The sequence below is a fragment of the Stenella coeruleoalba genome, assembly GCF_951394435.1.
Source record: "Stenella coeruleoalba genome assembly, chromosome: 4".
Lineage (NCBI taxonomy): Eukaryota > Metazoa > Chordata > Mammalia > Artiodactyla > Delphinidae > Stenella > Stenella coeruleoalba.
Genome location: NC_137149.1, coordinates 114250342 through 114272381, shown reverse-complemented (window position 1 = coordinate 114272381; position 22040 = coordinate 114250342). Strand labels below are relative to the sequence as shown.

Genomic DNA, 22040 nt, shown 5'->3' with positions numbered 1-22040 from the left:
GGCATCTGCTGTTTTGGAGCTTCAGTTTCATGGAACTATATTTTCCTTGTCTGGTTTTGCCAACAAAACATGTGTCCATGTGGTTAAGGCACACAGAGGGGCCCTGGGCCACTGCAGTCAGAGGCTGACCTCAGACTCTGTCTTCAGCCTTCCAGACAAGCTCTTTACTACATTTTTTTTGCTGAATTCCCAGACCTCACTACAAGACCTGGGGTGAGGCATCTCAAAAAGAAAGTGACAGCTCCCTTGAATTATTTTGTGTTCAGAAGTGAGTTTCCACATGTTTCATGAGGTAAATCAGGTGCTTAATATCATTATTTTTACAGGTGTTTAATTATTGGCTTTAGACACAAATTCTAATAGAAATAGAAAGAAGAAAAAGTGAGACTAATTCCAAAGCTCTTTTGAAATTATCCTTAGTCCTTCCTGACATTTCCTTACCTGGCCTTTTGTTTTAATGTCTTCAACGGAAGAGTTCTCCTAATGCTGTGAGGTGTGGCTTTGGCTTAGCTGCCTTTCTTTTTTCCAGAGTTAGCCTTTGTCTCTGCAGAACATTGCATCCTAGCTTTTGGAAATCCCCACTGAACTTGGAGAAATTATGCCTTGCCATCCAAACTCTCTCCTGGAACACAATGTGATTTCTGACGGCATACCAGTTGCTCCACTTGACAGTGCTTGCTTGTCTCATTTCACTTGAATATTCACTGGTGAGTAAGAACAGAAGTGGAAAGTAATTACCACAGTTTATTATATGTTATTATATTATTATAAATAATATTATTTATTATATTTATAATATATATATTTATAATAATATTATAAATATTATTTATTATATGTTTCATGCCCATGATAATTACTTTTATAATGCCACTTGTGAATAAATTGATCAGATTAGGATGAATCACCTGACTGGCCAACAGCTATTGGAATGATCCTCCATGTGTGACTTGGAATTATTACAAAACGTGGCAGGATAGACCTGCCCAGCCATCGCGGCAGATGTTCATTTGTAATGCTGCCTTAAGGAATAAGGAGATGAGAGCAAATTGTTCCAGCAGCTCAGCCTGCCCTGCCAACAGTTCAGAGGAGGAGTTGCCAGTGGGGCTGGAGGTCTATGGGAACCTGGAACTTGTTTTCACAGTGGTGTCAGCCGTGATGACCGGCCTGCTCATGTTCTCCTTGGGATGCTCTGTGGAGATCCGGAGGCTCTGGTCGCACATCAGGAGACCCTGGGGCATTGCTGTGGGACTGCTCTGCCAGTTTGGGCTCATGCCTCTTACTGCCTATCTCCTGGTCATCAGCTTCTCTCTGAAGCCAGTCCAAGCTATGGCTATCCTCATCATGGGGTGCTGCCCAGGGGGAACCATCTCTAACATTTTCACCTACTGGGTTGATGGAGATATGGATCTCAGGTAAGTTACACTAGGGAAGCTCAGCTGTCTTCCCCTGATAGCACTCTGCCAGGGATGGGGGTGGGGATGGGGGGGACTGACACCTTCACGTTAAAAACTCTGCCAATCTAGGTAGACATTCCATTGGGAAACATTTTACACAGACTTGTTTGGTCCCAGAAGGACTTTCCTTTCTGAACTTAAAATTTACTTTGCTGTGATTGTCCTCTGTTTTACTGTCAACTACTTTTCTGAGTAGAGGGGTTGGGTTCATATGCAACAGTGAAAGCAGGTCTCCTTCCTCACCCAATGGCCCTTCCTAGGCGTGAACTCATTCTCACCCACGCTGATGGCTTTAACAACAGTCCTGGTTTCACAGTCTCCCAGGACATAGGTTCAGAATCCCAGGAAGCTAAGGATACTGGTTGGTAGCTATTGTAGTGGTGGTGGTGGCAGCGGCATAACCAGAATGAGGGCCTCATGGCTCTAATCAGCAAGTGATGCCCGAGCACCTACTTTATGAGATAAGTATTTTGGGGGACAGGATAAGGGAGCCTAAGGGGTATGTGATAGATGTATCCTGTTTTAAGTGGCTATTGAGTTGACTTGGGGAGCAACACAAAGACTTATGACTAAGACTGTTCTTTCTTGTTGTTTTGCAGATGTTTAACATTCATTACTAGATTCTCATTCCTTTCATTTAAGCCAGTGACCTTATTTCCAATTATGGTGTAGATAAATACCCCAGGAAACATTAAGCTTTATCATTCATTTACATTTTAATGAGATTGAATTAGTCACAGGTATTTTGGAGTACTTGTTTTGATGGGGAAAAGGGCATTTGAGGAAAAAACAGAGGAGTCACAACTGGAGAAAATGACAAGGCTAAAAACAGTGGTCTTTCTAGAATCTTTGCTTACTTCTGAACAAGCTGTTTCACCTTTTGCCCAGAGAAAGAACTACTTATGAATTTAAATCTCTGTTCGATGTGTATGTCATTTAGTTGAGATTTATTATACAATGAATGAATCAGAGGTGCTGACCGTGCTGGGAGTTGACGTTAGTGAGTCAGCTGCAGGTATGGGTTTCTAGTTTCCTGCATGTGCTGAATGTTTAGCATATGGAACTTATTTCACCTATAAATTTTAATGGGTTCATGCCAAACAGACCAATAATTAATTTTCATATGGCTATGTTTCTAGTTACCCACTTATCAAAGATTTGAAATGAATCACTTGCATCGCTAATTTAACCCCCCCCCCCCCCCCCCCCCCCCCCCCCCCCCCCCCCCCCCCCCCCCGCCCAGGGAAAGTGGCGGGGGGTGGGGTGGTGGTGGTGTGATGAATTGGGAGATTGGGATTGACATGTATACACTAATATGTCTAAAATGGATAACTAATAAGAACCTGCTGTATGAAAAATAAATAAAATTAAATTAAAAAAAACCCTAACGTGCACTGCTAATTCAAATTCAATTAAGTTGACCATTAACATAATAATTGGGAAATGATAAATATTCTTTACACAAAGTCCATATAACAGTGATAAATTCCAGGGCCTGAAAGTTTTTGGAAAGTAAAAGGAAACATAGTTATTAAGTACCCTGACAGGCATGGGGTCTATGCTTTCATGTATTTTCTTTCCCTTCTTTCTTGGCTCTCAAAATAACCTTGTAAATGGCCTTTTATTATTCTGAATTTTACAGCTGAGAAAATTGTGTCTCAGATTGGTTAAGTATGTGGCCAAATGCTACAAATGAGTATGGCAGAACTCGGATTTAAAAGCACATCTGTTTCTCATCAGCCTGAAATTTAGGGACTTTCTTCAATGCCATTTATTAACACAACTAGATCTTCTGAGCAGGAACATAAATCGTTAAGCAGTGTTCTCAAGCACTTCTGTTCTGGGAAAGAGAACATTTATTACCTTCATCTCTTATTAGCCAAAATTATAATAAAAACACCAATTAATAGGAAGTCTATAAAAGATAAAGCTCATTTTACTTCCCTTAATTAGCTTTTAACTTTGGTCAAATTATTTAACCTATAAGCTTCATTCGTAAAACATGTTAAAATTGCCTATTCCCCACAAGGATGTATTTTAAGGAGGAAATATGTATGTTGGATGCCAGGCACATAGTAGGTATGTAATAAATATTAGCTACTTTCCCATTTTTCTTATAAAATTTTGATTTTGAGACTCACAAACAAAAAACAAAACAAAAAACAAGCATAAAATTTAAATTCTAAGAAATGAAATTTTAAAATGGGGACTAAATATTAGATTTTCAAAAGCTTATAGATACAAGAGTAATAAATCTTAATTCTCAGTAAAAATTGCAAATAGGAAATTCAGTATTATCAAGTGAAACAATCTACAAGTTCACTATGTTTTTCTTACTTGATTACCAACAAAAATAACTCAAGCAAAACTCACTAGGCAGTCATTGATAGAAATTTTGTTTTTCATACTGGATAAAATCCAAGAGCATTTAGTACAACATCTTCATTTTACAAATGAGGAAATTTAGATTTAGTGCTCTTGAGATGAGCGCTAAACCTAAATGTGTTTCTCATGCCTTAACTCCGTGCTTCATTCAATTTACTTGCAGTTCTCCATGCGTTCACACCAAACAAGGAGTTTCAGAATCAACATGTTTGAACCAGTTTCTGCATTCTGAGTATCTGATGCTGACACCAGTCATCCTCCCAGTCACCTGGACTCATCATCTTCGCAGTCCCTCCCCACCCCATGACTCCCCTTCATGCTTCACTTTCTTTAGTCAGTCCTCTGGCTAGTACTGTAGCCCACCCTCTTGATGTCACCCATAGCTATTGCTTCCTATCTGTCCACTGCCATCACCTCAGGTCAGGCACCACAGTTTCTTTCTTGGCCAATTGCAGTATCTTCTCAATGTTCTCTCTACCTTCAGTCTTTCCTTCATGGTTTTGTAGTAAGTGGATAAGGCAGGCTCTGGGGTCAGACTGCCTGTCTTTATATCCTGACTTGGGACCTCTTTCTGTAACTGGAAATCATAGTACTTCCTTCATGGTATTGTGAGGAGAAAAGGAACATATTATACATGTAAAGGCTTCTCAACACCTGTTAAATTGGGTAGAACCTAAGCTGGGTCTAACTGACTCCTGCAGGTTTATTTACCATTAAACCCTTAAGCATAACAGGTCTTTGGTCAAAATGGACTATTAACTGTTTTTTTTTTTTAAGATTTTATTTTTATTTATTTATTTATGTAGGCTGCGCTGGGTCTTAGTTGTGGCACGCAGGATCTTTGTCGTAGCATGTGGGATCTAGTTCGCTGAACAGGGATTGAACCCCGGCCCCCTGCATTGGGAGCACAGTCTTACCCACTGGACCACCAGGGAAGTCCCTAGTAACTGTTCTTTAAACATACCCAGCACTTTTCCAACTTTCTTTTGCCCATTGTCTTCACAGGCTGCAACAACAGCTGGCCTGATCTGTCTCCTCCAATCATCCATTATAACGGTTCTGGAAAACAGTTGGCCTACATGTATGAAGAGCCTTAAAATTATCTTGCCCCTGGACTGAGCTCTGCTGATCTTGGCAGGGCTCTCTCACATGTCCGGGGACGGGCTAAATGTGGACTGATCTTGGATGGCCTCAGCTGGGACAATTGGGCTCTCCTCCCTGTGGCCTCTCATTCTCCAGCCAGCTAGCCTAGACCTAACCACATGACAGTGTCTGGGAAGCTTACAAGGTCTCTTGAGGCCTGAGCTTGAAAGCAGTTCACCATCACTTCCACCACATTCCAGTGGCTAATGCAAATTGCAAGGCTAGCCCAGATACAAGGACTGGAGAAGTAGATTCTGCCTCTCCATGGGGTGAGCTGCAAAGTCACAGTGCAGAGGGCATGGAAAAGAGCGGGAGAAAGAACTGGGGACATTTTTGCAATCTACTAAGGATGGACAGAATTCTTGCCTTGGACAGTAGGACATGAAAACTGAGATCTGGCAGTACAGTGTCATAGTTAAGTGCACCAGTCTGGAGCCAGAAAGTAGATCCATCCCTTACTAGCTGGGTCCTCTTGGCAGGTTACGTAAATTCTCTATGCTTTAGTTTCCTCACTTCTAAAATAGGGAGAAACATAAGTTACCTCATGGATTGTTGTAAGGATTGAATGAGTTAATATATATAAAGTGCTCAGAGTCTTACTGGCACAAAATGCTGTATGAGTTATTATTATTAATATATGGGTCAGGCAAAAGAACACTGTGTCAGGGGCCTGTGTTTTAGTCTCTGCTCAAGAAGCTGTGTGTCTTTCAGCATACCTTTCTGGACCTGTTTCCTCATTTGTAAAACCATTGGGTTAGACTTTCTGAGGTCCCTTTTTCTTTTACTTTTCCATTATGGTTTATTACAGGATATTGAATATATTTCCCTGTGCTCTACAGTAGGACCTTATTGTTTATCCATTCTACATGTAATAGTTTGCATCTGCTAATCCCAAACTCCCAATCCATCCCTCCCCTGCCTACTTCCCCCTTGCAATCACAAGTGTGTTCTCTATGTTTGTGAGTCTGTTCTGTTTCGTAGATAAGTTCATTTGTGTCATGTGTCTTTTTTCTACTGTGGTAAAATATACATAACATAGCATTTACCATTTTAACATTTTTAAGCGTACAGTTCAATGGCATTAAGTACATTCACGTTGTTGTACAATCATCACCACCATCCACCTCTAGAACTTTTTCATCTTCCCAAATTGAAACTCTGTATCCCTTAAACAATAATTCCTCCTTCCCTTTAGGCCCTGGCAACTGCCATGCTACTTTCTGTTTCTATGAATTTGACTACTTTAGGTATCTCATATTAGTGAAGTCATAAAACACTTGTCCTTTTGTGTCTGGCCTATTTCACTTAGCATAATGTCTTCAAAGTGCAGCTATGTTGTAGCTTGTGTCAGAATTTCCTTTCTTTTTAAGGCTGAATAATAATCTATTGTATGCATATAAGACATTTTATTTATCCATTTATCCATTGATGGACACTTGGGTTGCTTCTTCCTTTTGGCTATTGTAAGTAATTCTTCCATGAACGCGGGTGTGCAAATATCTGTTGGAGTCCTAACTTTCAGTTCTTTTGGGTATAATCCAGAAATGGATCTGAGGCTTTTTTAAGTTTTAAGTATTTTGTGACAATAGGAAAAGAAAAGCAAATTATAAAGTCTAAGCATCCCCCTCTCCCACCCCAGTTTTTAGTGTTTCTCTGGAAACTATTTGGCAGAGATGCCTCTCCTCTGTCCCATAGCACTAAATATGCAATGCTTTCTTGTCATCTATCAGAGGACACTGCGGTAGCTGGGCTACTTTCAGCCTCACTAGGTCTCTGAGCTCCTCCGGGGCTTGTTCCTCTGCATGCTTAGAGCCAGCCTGGTGGTGGCAGGGGCTTGATAGATGAGGGTGAATGACTGAAGGAAAGTTTCTAATTGCTCGTGTGTGTTACAAAAACTTCTCTTGAAATGCAATCAGTTTATTGGTACAACTTAGGACAGCTCCCACTGTCTTTAGTTTGATAACTTTTTTTTTTGGCCATACCATGTGGCTTGTGGGATCTCAGTTCCCCGACCATGGATTGAACCCTGGCCCCAGCATTGAAATCCTGGAATCCTAACCACTAGGCCACCAGGGAACTCTTAGTTTGATAACTTTTGTTATACGAGGTCTATTCTTCTGTGAGGATGTGTTTGTGTCCTCAGCGGCAGAGAAAGGATTCTGACCACTGGTGGTGGTAGAGCCTGAGGGATTCAGTGGCCAAATTTACTTTTGAACTTTAAAGGAGCTCCTGATCCTTTAGCAGAAACCCTGAAACTGGGACTTCAGATTCTTCAGATCTGTCTGACAGGGCCTAGTGGAGAACTGAAGATCATCTTGAGAGACAGAACTTAGATTGAATCCATGTGACTTAGTGTGTTTCTATAATGCTATATATAATTTCCTTGTCTATAAAATGAAAATAATACCTACCCATAGGGTTGTTTTATAGACGAAAAGAGAAAATGTATGTAATGAGGTCTGATACTTAGCAGGTGGTGTTCAATAAATGCTGGTTACCGTTCTTGAGAAGCAGCAGACAGGAGTAACATTTATATTTAGGGATGGAAAACCTGGCCTTGAACTCTTCTCTAGGCCCAAGTCTGTTGATCTGATCTTATAGCATATTCCATGTCCATCTGATTACCTGGATAATTTAAAAGTTTTTTTTCAGTAGGGAAGCAAGTGTGTACTTTCATAGTTTTGAGTGTCAGAGTTCCTGAGTTTATTGGTTTCAAACTAAAACAACAGGCGTATAATTTAAACCCCAATTGCAAAATGGTATACTTATCGACACTACATTTTAATATAATGCATATATATGTAATTTCCATGTTTTAAAGGAGGTTCAGGATTTAACCTGTTTGTCCAGACTTGCTTAATCTGTCCCATTATTCTCTGTAATAGTTTGCAGATGGTGACACCATTCTTCTTAGTGCAAGTGGAATCTTGTTATACTGAAATCAGATTTTGCCAACAATTTTCCTATATGTGAACAGCCAAGAGACCCAGTTGACCACATCCTCTGTTTATGCTACATTGGAATTTCATGGCAGTAAAACAAAAGGTGTGACTATCCAATGCATTCAGACACGTTCACTTGTGCTTTTCCAGCTTGGCAGAGCACCAGGGTCATCTGTTGCCTTCCTTGACCATTACTGTGAACATTATGGGCGTGAAGTTGTATAAAGGGTAGAAGTAGTAACCTATGTAATCAAGGATATAGAATCAGTCTGATATAATCTCACACTTCGCTTCCCACAGTCATGAATCTTACCTTTCTGGTGTTTGAGCCATAGCCATAGAGGAGGAAAATTGTCTGCTAGTTCTCCAGAAGTTCAAGATCAAAGTGATGTAATATGGAATTCCTTTCAGGATGTGGTGATATGAAGAGCCAGGAATGTAGCACTATCATAGACTAGGAATTTGGAAAAGCGTTCCAGACACACACTATTCTTGAATACAAAGGTTTGAGAGCTGTGGCAAGCTGGTTTTCTTCGTTAATCTGCTCTCTAGTTAGGAAGAAGACTGCTCAAAGTAAGCATTCTTTGTTTTTTTTTTTTTTTTTGGTACGCGGCCCCTTCACTGCCGTGGCCCTTCCCGTTGCGGAGCACAGGCTCCAGATGCGCAGGTCCAGCGGCCATGGCTCACGGGCCCAGCTGCTCCGCGGCGTATGGGATCTTCCCGGACCAGGGCACGAACCCGTGTCCCCTGCATCGGCAGGCGGACTCCCAACCACTGCGCCACCAGGGAAGCCCAAAGTAAGCATTCTTTTTTTTTGTTTTGTTTTGTTTTTTGTTTTTTGTTTTTTTTAGTGGTACGCGGGCCTCTCACTGTTGTGGCCTCTCCCGTTGTGGAGCACAGGCTCCGGACGCACAGGCTCAGCGGCCATGGCTCACGGGCCCAGCCGCTCCGCGGCATGTGGGATCTTCCTGGACCGGGGCTCGAACCTGTGTCCCCTGCATCAGCAGGCAGACTCTCAACCACTGCGCCACCAGGGAAGCCCACTGCGCCACCAGGGAAGCCCAAGCATTCTTAATAGAATAAGATAATTTTAAATCTCATATGGAGTGAAATATATGCAAGAACTGCTCAGAAAAGTTTGAAAAGAAAGATTTACGTGGAAGTGTCTGCTCTGTCGTATACAAAAATACACTATGAAAACACCATAATTAAAACAGTCTGATATTTGCTTAGGAAACAAGGACATTTTGAACACACTTGAACGTATATATAATATATAATGAAGTTGGCACTTCAGTTTAGTGAAAAATTGTTTATTTGGAAAATTTAACACACTTGCCTCTCAATATAAAAGACAATAGATTAGTTTCATACCTTATACAATAAAAATTTTAGATAAGTTAAAGATATAAATGTAAAATATAAACCTATGAAAAAGTAAAAAGTGGGGGCAATATTTGAATAACCTCAGGAGAGGGGGAAATCTTTAACAAGGCAAGGAACTTAGAAACCAGGAAAAAAAAAGGACAGATGGACAGATTTGACTATCTCACTGTTATTTATTATGGCAAAAGTCATAAGCATAGTAAAAATACAAAATAACCTTGGCAAAAATATTTGTATTACATTTGATGATATGTACCCTAATTTTAAAGTAGCTCCTACAGGTTGAGAAAAGAAAAATCAGACAAGAAAGGCTGTTGAGAGGGGATATCCAAGAGGTTAATAAACATGAAAGAAAGCACAACCTTGTAGAGAGTCAGGTGTATAACAAAAGAAGAGTGAGATGCAGTTTTCAATGTTCTCATGAGAATTAAAAGGGATTGATTGCCTCCAGTGCAGGCAAGATTGCGAAATGCAACAAGCTCTTTTGAAAATAATCTAGAAGTATCTATTAAAATAAAAAACAGAAACTTTTGACACAGTGATTCCACTTTGGAGAATCTATTTTACAGAAAGAGAAGAATTATTTCAAGTGAAATATATGTAAGAATGTTTAATACATTGCTTATAATGAAAGAAAACTCAAACAATTTTTTCAGCATTAATGGAGTGATTGAAGAAATTATGGCATATTTATGTTGTACTCTGCAGTTCTTTTAAAAAAAATGAGTTTGTTATATCTGTTGCCCTGAAACATGCCTATGATATTAAGTGGAGAAAAAAACAAAAGCAACCAAGCTGCAGAGTAAGTTGCTTTAAAAAGAAAACAACAAAGCCTCTGTTCTCTAAACAGCAGCTATGAAACAGGATTGTTTAAATGAAAACAAAGAGGAGAAGGGATATATACAAATATTTGTGAATTACCTAAGTCTGGTTTTCTGAAAGGGTCACCAATTAGTTAAATATTTGACAGTGCATCTTTGGGCTGGATTCCCAGATGGGAGATTGTTGGGTCAAAGTGTAAACACATGTGTAATTTTGCTAGATATTACCAAACTCCCTCCAGGGGCTGTGCCATTTTGCATTTAAAAAAATAATAAATTTATTTATTTATTTATTTTTGGCTGCGTTGGGTCTTCATTGCTGCACACGGTCTTTCTCTAGTTGTGGCAAGTGGGGGCTACTCTTCGTTGCGGTGTGCGAGCTTCTCGTTGCGGTGGCTTCTCTTGTTGTGGCACACGGGCTTACTTGCTCCGCAGCATGTGGGATCTTCCCAGACCAGGGCTCGAACCCGTGTCCCCTGCACTGGCAGGCAGATACTTAACCACTGCGCCACCAGGGAAGTCCTCATTTCGCCAGCAGTGATTGAGAGTACAGAAGGAGTATTTTTAATATCATTGAAATATAATGGTTGCTGCTTTGCTGGGAATATAAACATTCTTCTGATAGAAAATGTCAAAGTTATCACAGACAGATTATTTTATAGACAGGGTAATTAGATGGAAACATTGGTGATTCATATTATGAGGAAGAATGATGTGTAACTTGCAGGCCTGATCAAGTGCTGGAGGACCCTTGCTATCTCTGCAGCAGACCTTAGTCCTACGAAGGGTCTCCTTCCCCTCCTCGCTGGGCTGGGAGGTAGTGAGCCTCAGTTTCTAGGCCATTTGTACCGTTAACACAGGTTGGGCATATACTATGTGCAAGGCAGTCTGCTGTGAGAATTTAAACTATGAATATTAAAACCTTCCAAGACTCTTGAAGCCTAGTGTTGAAGGGAATAAACACTTGCTTTACCCCTGGGTTGTGTTGTATAATGTTCTGTGTGCCTCACCTCATCTGTAGAGCAGCATTAATCGTGTCTATAAACAGTTTGTATGTGCTTAAACAGATTGTGTAATTTTTCCCAGTGATTTAAACGTAAGTATTTTGTTGGCCTGAAGAATATCTCATTTCCATTTACCTTATTTCCCCTAATTTTACTGATTGATTTTGTTGCTGGTTTTATCACCCAGATAGGGACAAAATCCTATAAAGACAGAAAATAGATTCCTGGTTATCAGGGGCTGGGGGGAGAAGGGAATGGGGAGGGACTGCTAATGGGGTGGAGCTTCTTTTTGGGGTGATGAAAATATTCTGGAAATAGAATAGTACAGTCACATATACTAAAGATACTTTAAAATGAATGAATTTCATGGTCTATGAATTATATATCAATAAAGAACTGTACAAGGAAAAAAATGAATCCTTATAGTGACTAGCAGAATGTTTAGGACGAGTAAATGCTCATAAAATATGAGTTAATTGATAGATGGCAAGAACTGCAGGAAATCTTTTTCTAGACCACAAATAACAGTCATCATCTGTTGAATAATAAAACAGGAGACAGTTTCAAGTAACTTACCCTACATAATCTCTAAGAAGTTGTACCCCAGGAGTTGTTTTTGGTAAGGACTAAATTCTTCATTTCAAACTTTCCCTCTTAAGCATCTACTTTAATTTTACTTTCAGCATCAGTATGACAACTTGTTCCACAGTGGTTGCCCTGGGAATGATGCCACTCTGCCTTTACCTCTACACCTTGTCCTGGAATCTTGAGCAGAATCTCACCATTCCATATCAGAACATAGGTCTGTATTGGGCTTGTGACATGAAATAGTAATAGTAATGGTGATGGTAATAATAATAGCTGTTGTTTACTATGTGTCTCCTTTATACAGGGGTTTAAATATGTTATCTAATTTAATTCTCCAAATAACCCTACAGTACAGATTCTATTACCAGTCCCATATCCTGTATTTTCAGAATTAGGGAGGTGAAGTAACTCGACCAAGGTCATGCAGCTGGTAAGTGCAGACTGGAATTCTGACTCGTGAAACTGACTGCAAAGTCCAAGCTCTTAACTCCTACAACGGTTCACTTTTGAAAACAAAGCCAGAAAACTTACTTACTAAAAAAACCAAACAACCCTTATATAATTCACTAGAAAGCAGTTAGACTCATTATGACCCACAGGTGAACTGAATCACAGTGGCTCTAATGAGATCTTAGTTCCCTCAGCCCCACCTTTTATATCACCTGTGGCCTTGACTTCTTTACTGATCAACATAAATGATTCCTATTGAGTATTAAAGCATATCCACATGTCACAACCACACCCATAGCTCTTTCATTATCTCCTTAAACTCTGAGAGCTCTGTGGACTCACTAGGATTGGAAGAAAAACTTGGTGAGATAATATGTCTATTCTGGTTTTATCAGAGTCTTTGGAGAATTGGTAGAAACCATGATTCATAAACTCCAAAGTGTCAATCTGGAGTCTCAAGTAATCACTTGGAGAGCTTACAGCCCATGGCCTATAGTTCAGAACCATGAATAGAGCCATGTCCTGATAACAGGTGAAGCCCACTGAATTTGTAAAATTTGAGTGAAATCTTAATTTAGAAATCATGATTTTATGTGCAACTTTTTCTTATCACTAAATTATTTAATATATTCTGTTTTAATAATATACTCTAAAAGGCACTTGTAAACAATTAAAGCCCCAAATATGAGCAACTCACATGACTTTGGAGCTAGTGTTGCAAGTGAGCAGATTTGGAAAGTAACACTGGAAAATGTCAGTGTATGGATCCTATTGGCAAGTAGACCTCTGCTCTGTTGAGCCTGTCTTCAGTCACTTGTGTTAATTAAAAGATGTATTTCTCTACCTGCCTTTGGGTTACCTGGCTACACTTGGAAATATAAGAACTTCCTTTGGTTTCTGTAACAAATGCTGTTTTTGTCTTGTAATAGATATTCTTTCCCTTGCGAAGCAAATCACCCATTGGCTTCAAATGGAGAAATAATAGCTATAGTTGTAGAGTGGTGACCCCATACACAGCAACCAAAGAATTTTGCAGACATAAAAGGGTCCTCCTGTTTTCTAATCTTTACATTTTCAGTTGTCTCTAAAATTCCATGTGATTGTTGAGGGATTCTGAGAGAAATGAGAGACTGTTTGTGACGGCATTCAGTGGTATCATATACCCTTCAAAGATTGTCTTCTAAACATTAACAAACATTTTTTTGGAAGTGGATGCAGAAATAAAATGCATCTTGAATTAAAGCTTTTATCTAATTGAAATAGACATAAATTGTTGAGAAATGGGTGGTCAGGGTGAGAGGGGATACCATCTGACAGATTTTTCTTCTCTTCAGGATTTACCCTTGTGTGCCTGACCATTCCTGTGGCCTTTGGTGTCTATGTGAATTATAGGTGGCCAAAACAATCCAAAATTATTCTTAAGGTAAGCAACTCCATGGGACAGTTAGCACACTTCAGAATCAAGAGACTTCACAAATAGACGTAGGCAATGACCAGAACAAAGGGGCCAGTCAGACACGGCCCCACACCTAGCAATTTTCTTTATGTGTCCTGCATTTTTGGATCCAGCCACCATATTTCCTCCACTCTAAGCCTTGCTTTGTCACTCCCATGGGCCCCTACACTGAGGCTTATGACACCCTGCAAAGCATGGAACTCGTGCTTTAGTGACAGAAAAGCTTAGGCCTGCGTGTGGCCAGAGAGCACCCATTTGTTCACAAGGCTTCACACAGGTGCTCTCAAGCAAAGGCTGTTCAAATCTGCATGAAATGGGGCCCATTGTTTATGAGTGTGGCTGGCTTCCTGGAACAGCAGGATGAAGGGCTGTCTTTCAGAAGCATTCCTGGGTGAGCCTCTAAAGATGGAGTTTGTACACACAAACAAGGGCTGTTGACCGCACGAATAACTGTCAGAATGAAATCATCCAGAATGCACTGAGGAGTCTGGCCCTGGAATGATGGGAGCTGGAACCCTCTACCTCCTCTTGACTTTCCAGGGTTGTCTTTTGGCTGCTGGGGAAACAAGCCAATGTCCTTGTTAAATGGCTTTTAAAATTATGTGGCTTACACAGCACAGGGAGATCAGCTCGGTGCTTTGTGACCACCCTAGAGGGGTGGGATAGAGACGCAAGAGGGAGGAGATAGGGGGATATATGTATATGTATAGCTGATTCACTTTGTTATACAGCAGCAACTAACACACCATTGTAAAGCAATTATCCTCCAATAAAGATGTTAAAAAAAATAAATAAACAAAAGAGGTTTTTAAAGATGGAAAAAAAAAGTTATGTGGCTTGAGAGGAGGTGTTCTCAACAATGGTGTCCATCTCCTAGGGTGTTGTCCATTTTTCTGATTATGTATTGTTTTAGAAGATATATACTTTTATTATATACTGCTTTCATGAAGATTTAAAAAATGTTTTAGTTATTTTTTGCATTTGTAAAAAAAGACGTTTGGAGCTGATTGGAGGTTTGGCAAATAAATGTCAGTTCATTTTAGTTTGGGGTTTATGGTTTGGTTCAGTTTAAGCTCTTGATGTTTGGCTCTACCTGACAGAACATGCCACTCCATTTGCCTGCACGAATGGATGCTGCTTCCCCAGTTTGGCACAAGACTGAACAACTCCCTCTAGTCCTCCGATGAGATGGAGAACGAGAAGAGGGGTTGACAAGCAGACAAATTAGCTGGACACAGGGAGCTGGAGGAGGGCTTAGATGCTGTGCGTCCGGATTGCACATGATGACTTTACTGTTATTTCAGTAGGAGAAAATTTCCAGTGTGGCAGCGTGTGGTTATAATTTTGTTTACAAAACAGGAGGAGAGAGTATGATCATGGGAACCTCTTACTTTTCAAGTACTCTATCTTGGAGTACTTTCTTAAAAGGGCATCTAACAAAAAAATAATGATTTTGATGTTTCCAGATCCTCTACTAGACCATCAGTGTCAGTGGAGAAATCAGATACATTTTCTGTATGTCTGTAAAGAGCAAATTAAAAACCATTTGGCTTTTGGCTGGACTTCCCTGGTGGCGCAGTGGTTAAGAATCCTCCTGCCAGTGCAGGGGACACGGGTTCGAGCCCTGGTCTGGGAAGATCCCACATGCCGCGGAGCAACTAAGCCCGTGCACCACAACTACTGAGCCCACATGTGATAACTACTGAAGCCCGTGCACCTAGAGCCCGTGCTCCGTGACAAGAGAAGTCACCGCAATGAGGAGACCGTGCACTGCAATGAAGAGTAGCCCCTGCTCACTGCAACTAGAGAAAAGCCAACTCGCAGCAACAAAGACCCAACACAGCCAAAAATAAATAAATAAATATCCCCCCCCACCCCGCAAAGAACTACCCAGCTGAGCCCAGCCCAAATAAAACAAACAAACAAAAAAAAACCCAACAAAAAAAAACCATTTGGCTATTCCAGAGGTGCTGTGGCAGAAAATATTTAATAATATGGTAGAAAGTTGACCGAGGATTTTTACAATCAGAGTTCCAGCATCTTCCCATTAGGCAGAGGCCCAGTCTTTCCCTGTATTTGAGCAGTAAAAATGATCCCAGAACACATCTTTGGTACATTGGGTTGTTTTTATTTTGTTTCGGTTCCCCATGACCGTCTTTCTCCACACCCTGGATCACTTCAAATCAAGGTTGATGCTGAACTGGGCACATAGTTTGCTGTTTACATGATGTGAATGGGAGCTTGCCAAGATCCTGACTTTCCCCCACATATTCTGGGTCTTGCTTCCTCTTTATCTGGTTTAAAACTCTGACCACTGGGAAAAATTTTTGTTGATCTTTTCTTTTGTTTCTATTAAACAACAAAAGCAAGAGACAGTATTCATTTGGGAGAAGATATCAGTATCTTCAATAGTATCTCATTTGACATTAATATTAGCTCAGGTTGTCTAATGAAGAATGGGTAAATTTCATTTGAAGGAGAGAAGAACAGGGAGCAGAGCAGTCAAGAAGTCATTGGTGGTTGAAGGGGTGGTAGGGAGAGAGTGGTGGATGGTCAGGCAGGGCAGATCTCAGGCAAGAGGTTACCAGTGCGGGGCCTGCAAGGTTGTGTATAGAGGTGTTGGATGCTTATTATCAGAATTTTCACTTATTTCACAAATTTGTCCTATCCACGAAAAACTCCACTACCCAATTCTTCTGGCAGAATCCTCCACTTGAGAGGAAAAGTTACTGATCATGAAATAAGAAGACTTAGATTTGTGTTGAGCTTCATCAAATCTAGCTCAGTCAAGTCACTTGACCACTTTGGACCTCAGGTTTCTTCTCTGTAAAATGAGATTGGATTTGGTGGTCTCTAAGTCCTCTCTTTGTTCTAAAACCTTCTAGGTTCCAAGGCTTTTGGAGGAGTGATGGACTTTGCAAAAAGACTGTGATGTTTACCTGTGCCTCTTTTATTGGTTTGCCTTAGGTTGGAGCCATTGTTGGTGGGGTCCTCCTTTTGGTGGTTGCAGTTGCTGGTGTGGTGCTGGCGAAAGGATCTTGGAATTCAGATATCATTCTTCTGACCATCAGCTTCATCTTTCCTTTGATTGGCCATGTCACAGGCTTTCTCCTGGCACTTCTTACCCACCAATCTTGGCAGAGGTACAGTTAAATTATCCATAAACTTTTATAAGGAGGACAAATTAAACACACTGCCATTGACAGGCTTTGCTGCCTGGCTATGTCTGGAAGCACAAAGAGTTTTGACATACAAGGTGGGTGGTGTTGTCCACTTGGGGAACATTTAGGGTGGTAACCAAATACTTGGTGAGGCTCTGCCAAGGGTATCTCATTTCCTTCTTCCTACAAGTCTGAGGGGCAGATACTCTGGGTATCTCATTCTACATTCTACAGATGAGCAAACCCTTCAGGGAGCTTAAGTAACCTGACCAAGGTCATAGAGCCAGAATGTGGTGGACTTAAGATTTGGGCCTTAGGTCAGTACAGTTATATCCGCAGGGCATTGGTTCCAGAGCCCCCTGCAGATACCAGAATCCAAGGATGCTCAACTCCCTATTATAAAATGGCATAGTATTTGCATATAACCTACGTACATCCTCCATATACTTTAAATCATCTCTAGATTACTTATAATACCTAATGTAATGCTATATAAATAGTTGCCTGCATGGCAAATTTAAGTTTTGCTTTTTGGAACCTTGTAGAATTTTTCTTTTCCCAAATATTTTTGATCCGAGGTTGGTTGAATCCGTGGATATAGAACCTGCAGATACAGAGGGACGACTGTAATTAGGAACACGGACTGTTGAGGAGTTGAAATATAATTGGATCTGGAGAGAAGGTATTCCTATGGCAAAGTGTAGTCAGCAATCCTGTTTTTTCTACACCTGATGGCTTGAGAAAGATCAGGACTGAGATGCTGCATTTGCCTTGTGAATGGTCCAGGTGTGAGGTTCAGCTGTGTCACTTAATCTTGTCAGGTTATGGACAGGGCTCTGAAAGAAGTGAGGGTGGTCTGGAGAAACTGTAGTGTGCAACAGGGTGACTAGAAATAAAATAAGAGCCACTGAATTTGCCCTGTACTAGTGACGATATTTTCACTCCCACATTCCACACCCTTGTTACCTCCACATCCCAGTCCAGTCTGCAAAGAGAAGCCGGTTTATCAAACGTCTCTTTCCTCTCTTCTGCCATCTGTAAAAGCCTCAAGATGCCCTTTGTATTCAATAAATTGGAGAAGATGAAACTGCCTAACCCAGCCTCCAAGGTCCTGCCTAGGTTTTCCTTCTCCTCCCCCCTGCTTTTTCTTTTTCAAGTGAGGTTTATTTTTCTTTTCTCTTCTGTTCTTTTCTTTTTTTTTTGTAATTAGAAAATGAATAAAATATAGAAAAGGAGAAAGTAGAAAAAACTTATTACTAAACCATTTCACCAAAGAAACCGTTTTAGACATTTTGTTTTCATGTAGGGTTTTTATGTTTATTTTCAAGTGTTTATACTGTTTTGTGTCTGACTCAACTTTCCATTCTCATCTCCTTCAATCCTCCACTCCCTGCAGGTTGGCTTAGAGCATAAGCAATGCTTACTGAATAGGCCAAGCTCATACGTGTCCCCAGAACTTTAATTTCAATCACTTCCCCACATTAAATGCCTCTTTCACTCTTTCCATTCTTTAGTTTCACCCTTCCTCTGTGAAGCCTTCTCTAACCATTTATGACACTTTTCTGAATTTCTACAGCATTTCCCTGACCTTCGATCATACTTTGTCTTGTGCTGTTTCTATGTGTATATCTTGTCTTTTCACCCAGATTCTCAGGGCAGGGTTCATAGGGCCCTATTCAGAGGTGCCTCTCAAGAGGCCACCTACAGAGTAAGCACTCAGCAAATAATTATTGAATGGATAAACATTTTTAGTGGTCTCAGCTCATAGCTTGCACTTATCGCTATACGTAAAATTTAAAAATAGTCCTTATTGCTAGTATGTAAAATTTTTCCATTGGTAGTTGCAGGACGATTTCCTTAGAAACTGGAGCTCAGAATATTCAGATGTGCATCACCATGCTGCACCTATCTTTCACTGCCGAGCAATTAGTCCAGATGCTTAGCTTCCCATTGGCCTATGGACTCTTCCAGCTGTTGGATGGGATTCTCATTGTTGCAGGTAGGTAAAGCCCCCATTGAGTGGACTTGACTGAAAATTGTTCACCCAGCTTACTAACTCCTTTTTCAATCTGAATATACATGTGCTGCCCTTATGATACATTTTTAGCCTGACATTTCTGGGGAAAATAAAATGTATAAACAAGATCTTTTGCCACAAGTGGAAGTTTCACAGAAAAATATTTTTAAAAACCTGTGAAAGTGAGCTTATAATTATAAACAATCTTCACAAAAACAATGCACTATCAGAACTCTCCATGAACAATTATTTATCTCAAAAATACATTTGTCATGTTTTATTAAGAGCCTTGTAAGTCTTCCAAATGTTATTTCACAGTACTTATGTGACTAAGAATTGTGCTGAATGTCTGTGAAATGTTTTTTAACTATGAAATATAATACATACAGATATTTAAAAATATATATGCTTATCTATCCCTACAGCCAAAACCACATCATTTTGCAGGCAGTCATTATGTAGGTTCACAGAAGGTAAATTTAAAATATATAGATTGATAGATATGTACACAAACATACGTATATTTTAATCTTGGCCATTGTAAATTTTTTATTGTCACAGAACGTAAGGCTCAATGATTACTGATATAACTGATTATATACTGATTACAGACAATTAATATAAGGAACACTTGGGGTTTAATTTTCCCACAAGATAAAGTCTAGCAGAATAAAACTCCTGGTCTTAAATCCAGGTTCTAATTCCTTCTCATGGTGAGACTGTAATGGAAGGAGTATGCTTGGCCCATTCCTAGCTACCTCCCAGCACCCGGGGGGGGGCACCTGACCCATATTAAGCCCTCCACAGGAGTTGCTGACTGACTGGATGGATGGATGGACAGACGGACAGACGGACAGATGGACGGACAAGCTGTCAGCCACCTGATGAATGCCTCAATCACAATAGGTCCATTCCAGACAGAAATAGCCATCTTGATACACTGAATTATTTTGCTCTGTAGTTTTTTCTTTTCCCCTTCTTTTTCCTGTGTGTTTATACATATATGATCCAAAGCAAACAAACCCCCAAAGTATTGACAAGTGCACAATGTCACCAAATTATAGTCTTTGCTAAAGTGATTTTTAATACTGGTATGTTTTAACACCTAGCATATAAGATGTACAAGAGGACACTGAAGATCAAACACAGAATAAAGAACCCCGCTTTAAGGGTAGAAGCCCGCTTTAAGAAGAAATCCACTTCTCCCAAAGAGACCAGTGCTTTCTTGGAGGTGAATGAAGAAGCTGCTCTAACTCCTGGGCCATCAGGGCCCATGGATCTCCACAGGGCTGTCATGCCAACTGGCCAGATCTCATGTGCCAAGTAGGGGTTTGCTGGCTTGACTGGTCCCTGTCTTCCTCAGTGGCCAGTAAAGACAGTGCAGAGCTGATGAGTGAATCTCGTTGGCAGGGCTTATGGGAATGTTTGCCTGTCAGATGTCAACATATTTATATTTCTGTGTGGACTGTGATTTGTCACAGGATCCCCTTTTGAGAATATGCTCTGCCTATTTCAGGTTCTTTGGGGGTTTACACAACAGATTTATTAGCTACTTTGTGTGTTCTTGTCTTCCCATACAGTGAAGAGTGATCCCCATTGTTATGTGAAGTCGTCAAGCTGTGAATTTTAACCTCACAAGAGTTAGAACTCTGTGTAGAGGAGATGTCACCTCATACTGCAGGGCAAGGACAGAGTCTGGACCCACTTGACTTCTCGACTTTGGGCAAGTCCTTTGGGGCATTGGGGAGGAAGCATACAGCTCTTATAAAAATGGGGTCTTTTCTCAAATGATTGTTTTTTTTAAGGGCTTGAAAATCTTTTTAGATTTATAGATGTAATCACGAGCCTCGAGGGAACTTAATGAACACCTGAAGTTAATATTTTTACTCCCTAGAGATAGACACAATGTATATTCTTCTAATATACATTTATGCATTATGTCATTTTAAAAACATTGAGGGATTCCCTGGTGGTGCAGTGGTTGGGAGTCCGCCTGCCGATGCAGGGGACGCGGGTTTGTGCCCCGGTCCGGGAGGATCCCCCCATAATGCGGAGCGGCTGGGCCTGTGGGCCTTGGCCGCTGGGCCTGCGCGTCCGGAGCTTGTGCTCCGCGGCGGGAGAGGCCGCGGCAGTGAGAGGCCCGTGTACCGCAAAAAAAAAAAAACAAACCAAAAAACAAAAAACATTGAGATCATTCCACATATACTGTTTCATAAGTCACTTCATGAAATATTGTGGAGCATCGTTACATGGTAGTCTACGTTGACCTACCTCATTCCTTAGAACAGTGGCTTTACAGAAGTATTTCAGTGCATGAAAGGTCTATAATTTATTTAACCATCCCTTAGTCATGGACATTTAGATAGCTTTCAACTTGGTGTTACGGTGCCGCTACAGACACTTGTGCCTTCATGCAAGTGTTTCTGTAGGATCATTTTCTAGACTTGAAAATGTGCAACCAGGCACATTAAAATGTTGGGCAGTGAGCTCTCTGGCAACACTGTTCAGCAGTGCCTGAGAGTGTCTGGTTTTTCCACAGTCACACCAGTCTTAAGAATGATCATTCTGCTTTGTGAAAATACCTCACTTATTGCATTGTTAAAATTATACAATGAAGTGAAGCAGAGTATTTTTCATGGATGCTTGCTTGTTCATGTACTTTGCCTGCTTTTTTTTTTTTTTAAAGAAATGGCCTTTGATTGATTAATTAGTTAATTTTTTGGCTGCCTTGGGTCTTCGTTGCTGCGTGCGGGCTTTCTCTAGTTGCGGCGAGCAGGGGCTGCTCTTCCTTATGGTGTGCGAGCTTCTCATGGCGGTGGCTGCTCTTGTTGCAGAGCACGGGCTCTAGGGCGCATGGGCTTCAGTAGTTGTGGCTTGTGGGCTCAGTAGTTGTGGCTCGTGGCTCTAGAGCGCAGGCTCAGTAGTTGTGGCATATGGGCTTAGTTGCTCCATGGCATGTGGGATCTTCCCGGACCAGGGCTCAAACCCATGTCCCGTGCATTGGCAGGCAGATTCTTAACCACTGTGCTACCAGGGAAGTCCCCTTGCCTGCTTTTCTATTGCAGTTTTTCCTTTTTAACTGATAAAACAGACAGTGACCCTTTGTTCTATGTTTTGTCAACATTTTACCTACTCGTTTGTCTTTTTATTTTTGTATAATTTCTTTTGCTGTACGGAAGTTTTGTATTTTTTATATATACCACTTTATTAGTCTTTTAAAAAATGTTTTT

At 40.7% G+C, this 22040-nt stretch overlaps 1 protein-coding gene across 1 annotated transcript; it reads left to right on the top strand.

Moving 5' to 3' along the window:
• Window positions 1-1002: 1002 nt before the first annotated feature.
• SLC10A6 (solute carrier family 10 member 6) lies at window positions 1003-20148 on the top strand (the record flags this gene model as incomplete). The annotated part of the gene is made up of 6 exons (XM_079920355.1): window positions 1003-1415; window positions 11822-11940; window positions 13511-13599; window positions 16600-16775; window positions 18635-18792; window positions 19920-20148. The coding sequence occupies 6 exons, from the start codon at window positions 1003-1005 to the stop codon at window positions 20135-20137; spliced, it is 1173 nt and encodes a 390-aa protein (XP_079776481.1). The 3' UTR covers window positions 20138-20148.
• Between the last annotated feature and the right edge of the window lie 1892 nt (window positions 20149-22040).